This window comes from Acipenser ruthenus, chromosome 6, assembly GCF_902713425.1.
Source record: "Acipenser ruthenus chromosome 6, fAciRut3.2 maternal haplotype, whole genome shotgun sequence".
Taxonomy (NCBI): domain Eukaryota; kingdom Metazoa; phylum Chordata; class Actinopteri; order Acipenseriformes; family Acipenseridae; genus Acipenser; species Acipenser ruthenus.
The window spans coordinates 16,555,184-16,565,514 of record NC_081194.1 but is presented as its reverse complement, the minus strand read 5'-3'; the positions used below and the strand labels follow the sequence as shown (position 1 = coordinate 16,565,514).

At 36.5% G+C, this 10,331-nt stretch overlaps 1 protein-coding gene across 3 annotated transcripts in view; it reads left to right on the top strand.

Annotated features, from left to right (window-relative positions):
- The first annotated feature begins 3,184 nt into the window (after positions 1 to 3,184).
- Positions 3,185 to 10,331, top strand: part of LOC117411183 (A-kinase anchor protein 7-like) — a 30,560-nt gene continuing 23,413 nt past the window's right edge. The window contains exons 1-4 of one of the 3 annotated variants that reach the window (XM_034018448.3): positions 3,185 to 4,393; positions 6,189 to 6,341; positions 7,383 to 7,519; positions 9,412 to 9,545. In XM_034018448.3, the coding sequence (XP_033874339.1) occupies positions 4,126 to 4,393; positions 6,189 to 6,341; positions 7,383 to 7,519; positions 9,412 to 9,545 (692 nt within the window). In that variant the 5' untranslated portion in view covers positions 3,185 to 4,125. The remainder of the gene's footprint in view (positions 4,394 to 6,188; positions 6,342 to 7,382; positions 7,520 to 9,411; positions 9,546 to 10,331) is intronic. The other 2 variants (XM_034018447.3, XM_034018446.3) reach the window with 2 other exon arrangements.

The following is a 10,331-nucleotide window of genomic DNA, read 5'->3' as shown; positions in this document are numbered from 1 at the left end:
TGAATAACATGGAGCGAAAAACCTGAAATAGCAATTTAGACAACAGCTAATAATAGATACCAGGCTTAGAGAGCACAAGTGGGTCTTGAAGGTTGATCTGAAGCGAGCGACTGTGGTTAGGTACATGCACTAAAGCTGGGAGAGAGTTCCAGAGAGTCTGGGCCATGAAGCTAAAAGAGCGCTTGCCGAGTGTGGTGCACTTTTGCTTGGGTATAACAAGCAAGCCAGAGTCATAGGACCGCAGCTTGCGTGCAGGGATATAGCAGGTCAGCAGGTTGGAGAGATACTCTGGACCTGTGTGATGAAGGGCCTTGTAGGCAAGCAGGAGAATTTTGAAAGTAATCCTGAACTTTACAGGTAGCCAGTGCAGCTGGGGAAGACAGGGGGTAATGTGATCATTTTTTTGACATCTGGTAAGGATCCTAGCTGCAATCGGTTTATGGCGCATGATGGAAGACCACCATAGAGAGTTGCAGTAGTCAAGTCGAGGGGAGATGAATGCATGACAGAGTATCTCTGCATCCAGGAGGGAAAGGTAGGGATGGACCTTTGAGATGTTTCGGAGGTGGTAGAAGGAGGATTTGACTACAGAGGAGATTTGGGCATCAAAGGAGAGGTTACCATCCAGAAATACACCAAGGCTTCGTACAGTGGGGGAAGGCAGCAGCAGACAGTTTCCAAGGTTCAAGGAAACAATATTGAGATTCTTGAATTTAGTTTTCGATCCTACTAGAAGTAGTTCAGATTTGTTAGTGTTGAGCTGAAGAATATTGGCAGACATCCAGGCCTCGATGTCTTGGATGCAAGCTGAGAGCCGGACCATGGCAGAGGGACATCCAGGGTCTAGTTTTAGGTAGAGCTGGGTGTCATCTGCATAGGAGTGAAACATGAGGCTATGTTGGTGGATGAGGTGACCCAAAGGAAGCATGACATCGCAAGTGACCGGGTTTGTGTCACCACTGCTTCCATCATAGAAAACAAACTGCATGCATCCAGATAGGTAAGAAGACAGCCAGGAGACACAGGTTCCAGAGATCCCAGCATACTTCTGAAGGTCATCAAGAAGAATGCTATGATCCATGGTATCAAAATATATATATAACTGCAAATGTAATTTGGTTAAAAAACGTAGTATAATACACTGGTTAAATAAAAGGTGTTAATTGTAACATTAGAAGAAAAAATACTAAACACTGAAAGCTATTAAAATTACATCAAATACATGTTGTGTTTTGTTCAGATCTAAGAGTCAGCTCCTGTCATCTCTTACCAACTAATCAGTGAAACTACAATGCAATGGCTATGTGCTATCTTGACAATCACATGTTATAATACATAATTGATTCATTATAAAAACAAATGGTTCCAAATCAAACCATTAGGGGTTTCGAGATGCAAACATATAAGGGAAGTGTTAGCCCTTCTGCTGAAAAGGGTTCTGTGATATCCCAGCCTTGAAAATCATGTGACAGTAAAAGTTAGAATCTGCAAAATCTTACGTTTTACCATTAACTGTCAACATTTACCAAGTAAGGTCAATTATTTATTTTCGGACATTTACTGTTTAATCTTATCATTTACCAAAGCTTATTGGTAAAGGCACTTGGGTATTCTTGAGATTTACCGGTGTATCGTCAGAATGTGGTACGCTTACCCCTTTAACGTCAGAAAATGGTACACTGTCAATGCTGTAATTGACTGCTGCACAAATTAACAAGACAAACTGTTGTTTACCCACGAAATCGGATATGTTTACAATTTTAGATAATCCAATGTGTTGCTCATCAGTTAAAGTTACATACATTTGCTAAATTGTGAAAATTAAGCTTCAAGGGTCACAAAATTAAAAAGAGCTTTAAGGGACAAACTCAGTACATTGTTTCCTTTCAGATGGTCGTTTACTAGTTCTCGAGCTAAAATCATTTGTGCAACCCGGGCAAGCGCAGTGGACCACGTTTTAACGCATACCACAAAATAACACCACACTGGTAAATGTCCAAAGTAAAGTGATATCACGTTTATTTCGTAAAGACATTGGGTCATAAGGCAAAGGCACTTGGTTATCTTGAGGTTTACCGGCAAATGCCCGCAGTAAAGCGTAATCATGTTTATTGCAGACATTTACCATTTTGCTTCGTAAATGTCGATATTTACCAGTAAACTTTGAGACTTGCCAATACTCAAACTTTTACTGTAACATACATATTGTGACAAAAAAATCAACAACAGGTATTCTTACTCAATCTTTGAGCGCAGTCTCATTTAGGAGGTGTATTTATTTTAAAATATAATTACAAATAATGTACTACAGTATTTCTTGCGTTCCCCTGCTGAAAATTCCAGCAACTGCTGGTGAGCAGGTGGTGACCAGCATATACTTGTACTGGTTTCCTACTGGATACCAAGCTGGTATATAAACAGGGCACGCGTTGCATCAATTGGATCGATTTGTGTGTGTGATGATAACCTGAAGTCTTTTCGACAAGCAAATTATGTAAGGTTAGACCAGAGCTAGTCAAATAGCAAAACAGTTTATAAAATATCTCCTCGAATTATGTAGTACAAAACGAATACCAAACTTATTATTTACCTTAGTTTAGCTTTGTTGTGTAAAGCGATACACATGGTCAATGCATTACATTCTCGTGAAAACCTAGCTGTACTAGCTACAGAACTAACCTAGCTGTACTAAGACTAAATACAGAACTACCACTATCTATCTTCACCTGTAACCTTCCGTTGTTACGCATTAAAAAAAATCTAAAATACCCACTAAATGTAAATTTAATGCGTACAAATACGAATAGCAATTTTGTTGAATAGCTTGTCTGCCCCTCCCCTCAAACTTTCAGTAACAACTACATCTCCCAGAATACAATGTCTTCAGTTACTAGGAAACTGCACAAGAAAAACAAATCCAACAAACATTATCCAATCTCTGGCTAGCCCGATTGTCTTTGCAGCCAATCACAGTAAGAATAAGAAAAAATCGAAGCTACACAGATTGAAGCCTAAACACACCAGTCCCGCTACATTGTCAGGCAACCGCTAAAAAAGGTGCCTATAATATTAAACTAACTGTTTTATAACTTATTAATGCATTTCCTTATTTTATCTATCAGTATGGGTTTATATTGAAGTTTTAACATGTTCAATGAGTTTAAGAATTTAATGTTAAAATATAAGTAACGTAATTAATTTGCAGTCAGTGTGATACCTCGAAAAAAATGCGCTGAGCCGATAAAGAACCGTGTACTGTAGTACAGAACACAGGCGTGGTTGTACAGTACTAGTTCAAAGTAACATTGCAGTTAAAATGGAAGGCTCTTTTTTAATGCCTACCCTGTTACCATTAAAATTGTACAGTATTTATCGAGATTAATCATGACTTCAAGGTAATGTTGCATTTCACTCTGTTAAAATTAGAGGGTAAATTACTCCTAGACCCAACACGTTATCTGGAGCGCTATACAACTCTTAAAATCCCGCCTCTGCAAAGACGACTATTTTGAGCGTTTGGAGTATCCGTATGTTGGTTACCAGATGCCAAAGCCAAGCAACACTTTTTTTTTGCGCAGAGTAGACTGTGGGGTTGTGTTCTGTTTTTACATAAGACGTTGTTTTATGGTAACTGTACATTACCGGTTTTTCTGATGCTGTTGAAATTTTAAATTAATTTTATCTTGTTTTCAAACGGCCTCGGGGGACCAGCAGTTGTGGCAGCAGCATGGGAACATCCAATCACTGGGTTCAAAATAATAAGAAAGTTATCTAAATATGTAAGTTGCAGCGTATTAACTAGGCAAGCGTGGGTATTATAACACCGAGGAGTGGACTGTATTTAACCCGTCCTTAAGCAGAACTAGAGTGACTTTGCAAGAACAATTTAATTTCATTTTACAAGAACTGTGCAACTCTCGTTTAGAAAGTGAAAAAACAAAAGCGAACTTGCAGATGACGACCACATGTTTGGTAGTACGTGTAGCAGTGGCTTGTTTCAAACTCATAATGAAAAACGAACCACAACTAACCCAGAGTCGATTTAATTATTCATTGAAACTTCTGCTGAATCGGGCGTCCGATATTGTATTCAAAATACTTTAAATCGTATTAATCTACTACGTTATGAAAAATAGAGTTGCTGCTTTTACAAACTCTAGGTTTTACGAAAAAACAATTCCTCTAGAGACAATTCACCAACAAACTTCACCTCGAAGAAAGGCAACTACACTTTCTAATGAAATTGTTATCGCTGGGATGGAATGTGACGCACAGCAGCAAGACGTGCAGCTCGGAACTGCAGCCAGCGATGGAGTGTTTATAGGTCGCAACCCAGATGAAGACATCATCTTTTCTCATTTGAAACATGACACTAGAGAACTCCTCGATGCTGGTGAGAAGTTTGTGGATTTTACAATAAACACAGTAAACGATCTTGTTAGAAGAAATTAACCCACATTCTGTGAATGTAGGGCACAGTGACCTGTTTTATTGTCCCACAGTACTAATTGGCTGAGCTAATAATATTTCCGTAACCTATGGCTTAATCTTTTATGAAGCTATGCTTGGGGATTTGTTAGGTGCATGTAGATCATGGTAACCTACATGATTTTGACACCCATAAATGTGTTCTTTATACCTTGTTTAAAATGTTTGAGGAAGTAAGAGTCAGCTGAATGTGTTCCAGATCACTGGAATTGGCACACTGATCCAAATCGTTACTTATTTGCCCATGTATTTACTCAAGTGAAAGTTTCCACTGAGGGCTAGCCTGTGTAAGTACTTATCAAGTGAAACCAAGGTGCTTTATTGAGAATGTCAGACACTTGGTGTCAGCATGCCCACATGCCCGCCTCCACAATATCTCTTTCTGTTATACTGCATGCATTCCAGGTAGGTGATAATCACAGGCAACAAACTTAATATTAAAAGGTTGTTTAGGACTGAGTCATAACATATCCATATCATATTATGTACGCTATTCAACATGTTTTTGTAATATGTTTTTGTGATTATATAATGGACAGTTGATTTGGGAAGCACCAGAATTTTAGCCTTCGAATTTAAAAAAGAAAAGACAACAAGAGTCATCTTTCATTCTTTCTTTCAGTATTGGGTCATTCTGAAGCACACTCCTTGTCACAGACCAAAGCATTAGCACCTTAACTTAATATAAGATAATTCAAGAAAAAAACCTGAAATAGAAGCATTTAGTGACCATTAGCCACTAATTAACATGAAAAAGACCAACATTTCTAGTAGTTTAACTACTAATCTTTATAAAAAAAACAATATAAAAACTTAATTTTCAAATGTTGTTCATGACAAAAGTAGCGGCACTATTAGGTAGTTATTTCCAACATCTATTGAAGAAAAACATTTTTTACAACATGGCAGATGATGGTCAAGGCAAAGGAGTTGGAGAAAAGCAACGATAAAGGAAGACGACAAAGGAAATGGTTATAGAGCAGTATCAAAGAAATGTGGAATACCAACGTCCACGATCCGAGCAATAATCAAGAAGTACCACAGCACAAATTCAACGGAAGCATTTTATAGCTGTTGGAAATAATTACCTATTGACTTTATAATGCCCCTTATATACAATGTTTTCAGGCAATGAATACATTTTAAAATTATTTTTATTACAGAATTTTAATGTAAAAGTGCCAATACTCTTATCATGAACAGATATTTCAAGTTAATGAAGTTTTCTTTTGTAAAGATTATATTGAACTACTCAAACTGTATTTTGATCATTGTCATATTGATTATTAGTGGCTAATGCTGCTAAATGCCTGTCCTGTATTTAATGTTATCTTGTGCTTTCTATTACGGTAAGTGTAAGGTGTCAATACTTTGTTCTGCTACTGTATATTCATACATTAATTTGTTGTGTTTTGATAATTTCTTGCTGAAAAAAAACCTGTAGATTTACTGTATGAACTTTTTTTTCAAGTGATTAACGGTTTTGCAGCAATGCTCACAAATTGTAAGATGCACAGTGAATATTGTTTTCCTGCTCATACACCAAACCAAATGTTTTAAAAAAAATAAAAAAAAAACCCCGTAACATCCATTTTCTTAGAACTATGACTTGTTAAAGTAATGTTTATGGCTTCAGCTATAATAAAGTGAGCCCTTTGATCTTTTTCTAACTTTCCTATGACAATGTCTTTATTCTTCAGAAACTGAAAATGTGCAAAAAGAAAAAAGAAAGAAGAAAAAGCCCAAAACTAAAGGCAAAAAAAAGAAACCGCAGCCAACCACAGCCAGTTGCTCGGACAGTCTGTTGGCAGAACAGCCATTTGCTAACACAGAAATTAGGAAGGAGTTTGGCAGTAAGTAGAGTGTTAAAACTGCACTTTGGGTGCCTGGTATTCCAGATGTGTAAGTCATAATCAGTATTTCAAGAATTTTTTTAGTAAAGGCCAAATCCTTTTATGCATGGTAATAATGTTTTGCTTTCTGTCATATGTCTTACTAAGCATGAACATTGCACAATGCACAATATGGTTTGGTTTAGAGCCATAGATTTAAAACACTTTTTTTTTTAATTAATTTTTTTACTCACCTGTCCTTTAGAAAAAGTGATAGTAAGAATTAAGTCCAGGTGATGGGTAGCATTTTATTTCCACGTCCTTGACTTCTCTAAAAATATGTAAAATGAGCCTAGTTATCAGTACTCGTCCTTATTGAAGTGGAAACGAATCTATTGGAAGTGGAAAGGATCCTCCTAGCACCACAGCTGTTGTTTAAATGGAATGCTTGCAGCTGCCCAGTAGTTTATGAATAAGCGCTTGTTTGTTTGGTTTTGTTAACAAATAGTTTAGAATACGCATTTGTTTATTTGGTAGGGAAACTGGATTGCCCATTCTGAACCCCAACAACTTCTTTGTAACCCATTTCTATTCTAAAACACAATCTGTGCATTGAATTTTACTGTTTTTGATTTTCTGCCTGCAGTATTTGATGTATGGCTACACTGTATACATGATTTATTCACAATCATTTAAATTGGGGGCTGGGCGGCGGGTTATTTTTATACTGTCACTTGGGATTCTACACAAACAGTGAATCCTTATTTAAAAAACATTTACAAAAATGAGTCATGGCTTGACACTGGCTGAATTCATGAGAATGGAACTAAATTAGAAGAAGCAAGTTTGTTCGGTCACAGTTTAAACGTCCACATAGATTTAGCTCTGCACTCTTCCATGTTTTTACCGCACTTTCTACTGCATGCAGTGTGAGAGCGTGAATAGCTCTATCAGGCAAGGACAGATTTCACGTTTAATTGCAATTACAAAGAACTTAGAATTGATCTTAAAATGTCCAAATAAGACTTTCCCTCCATTGTTTTTATTTCTGTTTTACATCAGTTTCAACTGCTCAAAAAAGTCTGAAGAAAAAAAGAAAAAGAACCGTTGGTGCAGAGAGTGAAGATGATGCAGGCAAAAAGAAGAAGAAGCCACAACGCCCAAATTACTTTGTGTCAATTCCAATTACAAACCCCAAGGTGTACAGTACATATTACCTTTTTGATGTGAAAGTTGATGTTTAGGTTATATTTGGTGTAGTTCTGGGCCATTGAGCAGCGTTACTACTGGTACATTTTGTCTGTACCAAAGATCCAGTGTCCTAATAAAGACATTTCAGACTTTCATGACACTATCTGCAAAATACTTGCTCATCTACAGTATTGCTATGTAATGTGCAATTTTGTTTTTGTGAAATCAAACTAAATCATTCTTTTTGAATCCTACTTCTAAGTAATTTCTGTAATGAAATGAATGTCTTTCTTTGCTCATTTAGTTGTCTTTGGGAAATCATTTTATCCTTTTCAATTTAAAATGACGTGAAGGTTTGAGTGCCTTGATATAAGGTAGTTTAAGTAATGCTTTCACCATGGGTTCGTTCTTGTTCAGTGCAGAGCTATACAGTGAAAGCAAATGTGTTGTGGTTTAGACCTGCTTCCTGTGTTATTTACTGTGTTAACAACCTCTTCAGTCAACACTTTGTGCATAAATCCAGTTGCTTGCAACTTCGGCTTAATAAGAAAATATTTTTGTCTTAGTTTGTTTTTGTAAAAAAAAAAAAAAACTGACACATTTGTTTCCCAGCACCCAATATATGTTTACTGCAAAAAAAAAACAGTATTATTGTGATCATCATAATTTCATTATTGCAAAATGTAATGCAATTTACAGAATAAGAAAAAAAAAATAACCTACACATTTAGGAAAATAGGTTCGTTTTTAGATGTGAGTATTGTAAGCTCACTCTTCCATTTGTGGACCAATTTTGCCATAGGCATTCTGAGAGATGTGCAATAAAATGCTGTTTTATTTTCATGAACCAAAGAGGTCTTGTATTGTACTTTTGATATGTACTGAGCATCAAAACAAACTTTTCACTTACATTTGAGCATCAAAAGAAACATATCACATATATTTGAGTATCAAAAGAAACGTATCACTTATATTTAGATAAAATTCACTAAATGTGATCGAAAAATGTTCTGTTTTAGGGCAGGTGCAGTGACTTTTTATTGTGCTGATTAATAATTGACATCACAAACGTGCTGCAAAATGATCTGCCGAACTTGGGCAGGTGTTGTGACTCTTGGTCTCCCAGTTCGTGGCCTGTCATTGACGGAGTGTGTCTGGTTATACCGTCTCGCCAGGTTTGAAATTGCTGGCTTTGAGCACCCAAGACGGCGAGCCACAGTACGCTGCCCTAGTGCAGCCTCCAACATGCCGATTGAGTGAAGGCGCTGCTCTCTTGACAGGCGTGGCATATTGTTTTTTTTCCTGTGATTTTCTTTATTGCTTTTATTTAAGCTTGCAGTTCAGTAGCTGAAATCACTCCATATCCAGTGTCCAATCAACTGTCTCACTAATTAGGTGATTAAGTGCATATGCTTCAGTCATAGTCACTCAAGCGTGTCATTGGCAAGGATGAATGATCGAGTGATTAAAAAGAAACCAAAAACATTTTGTCAATGACCATCATTTATGTACCTTATTTTTTTTAGAAAATAAATGTGTTATAATAGTGATAAGTTTCTTTTGATGCTTGGTATATATAATTGGGCTAGTACACAAAGTAATTGGCAGTAGATTCAGTCTGGTATTAACCATGCCATTTTAGGGTAAAACATTTAAAGTAAATTCCATAACATTATAGCAATAGGCATTTTGCAAATGTGATACTATCATGAAAGTCTGAAATGTTTATATTTAATCATTGGTGAAGAAATAACAAGTCCTCTGTTTACTTTTTATAGTGCAGTTTATATCGAATTAGATGATTCCATGCACATAAATAAACAAGAAATAAATTAACAGAAGTGAAATGTAGGTATGTGTTTAAGGTCTAACCTTCATGTATTTCAACTCTGTGTTGTAGATTGTAAGAGGTATTGAAGCCATTCAAGATGTGATCATACAGAAGGATCACAGATTCTCTAAGGCTATGATTCCAGCAGGTACTCTTCATATCACCCTGCTGGTGACCTACTTGGGCAATGAAGAAGTCAGCATGTAAGTAGTACCAGTACTGATGAAACTGCATGGCTTTAAACTTCATGCCAAATCACAGCTCTTGCTATATTGAGAAATGATGTGTGTCTGTAATACATTTTTGGAAAAGTCACTAGAATTAGTATGTATTTTATATCGGTGAAACTTCTAAATGACAGTAGAACCCGTCATCTCTGATTTCATTGGTTCCAGGGGGCCATCGGATATTTAAAAATATCGTATCTGAGAGGGAGTCGTTAAACTACCCTGTAGTTGGTTTATTGACGTCAGGCCATTATAAATTAACAATGACAGGTACTGTACATCAGTGTGTCTAAATCACCAATGTACAGTACTGCACAAACACTGTCTATACAAAGAAAATCAGTGAAATTATTGAAAAACAAAGCACTTTAATACAGTATTTGGCAGTTTACAAAACAACATTCCAAAAACAGTTCTTACTGTGGTTTCTCAGTCTTTGTCAAAGTAATCCAATAGTTTTTTTTGCGCCTCGCGAGACAGAAACAACAACAACAACAACAAGAAAGCAGGCACACAAACACAAACTGGCTTTGGAGGTCAGCGAAAAAAAATGGTTTCAGCTTTTAAACGGTACCGTAATTATATTAATCCCTTGCTTTCTTGTCTTCATTTATTTAAACTGGGCAGTTTCATGAAGTGACAACATGTAAAACCTGAAACTGATTTGTCTGCAACTGAATCCATTCTGTCCTGCTAAAAGCTGAATTTACTGTTTTAAACCCATAATAAAATGTGCACTGATCAGTTTCCATTACTGTTCAT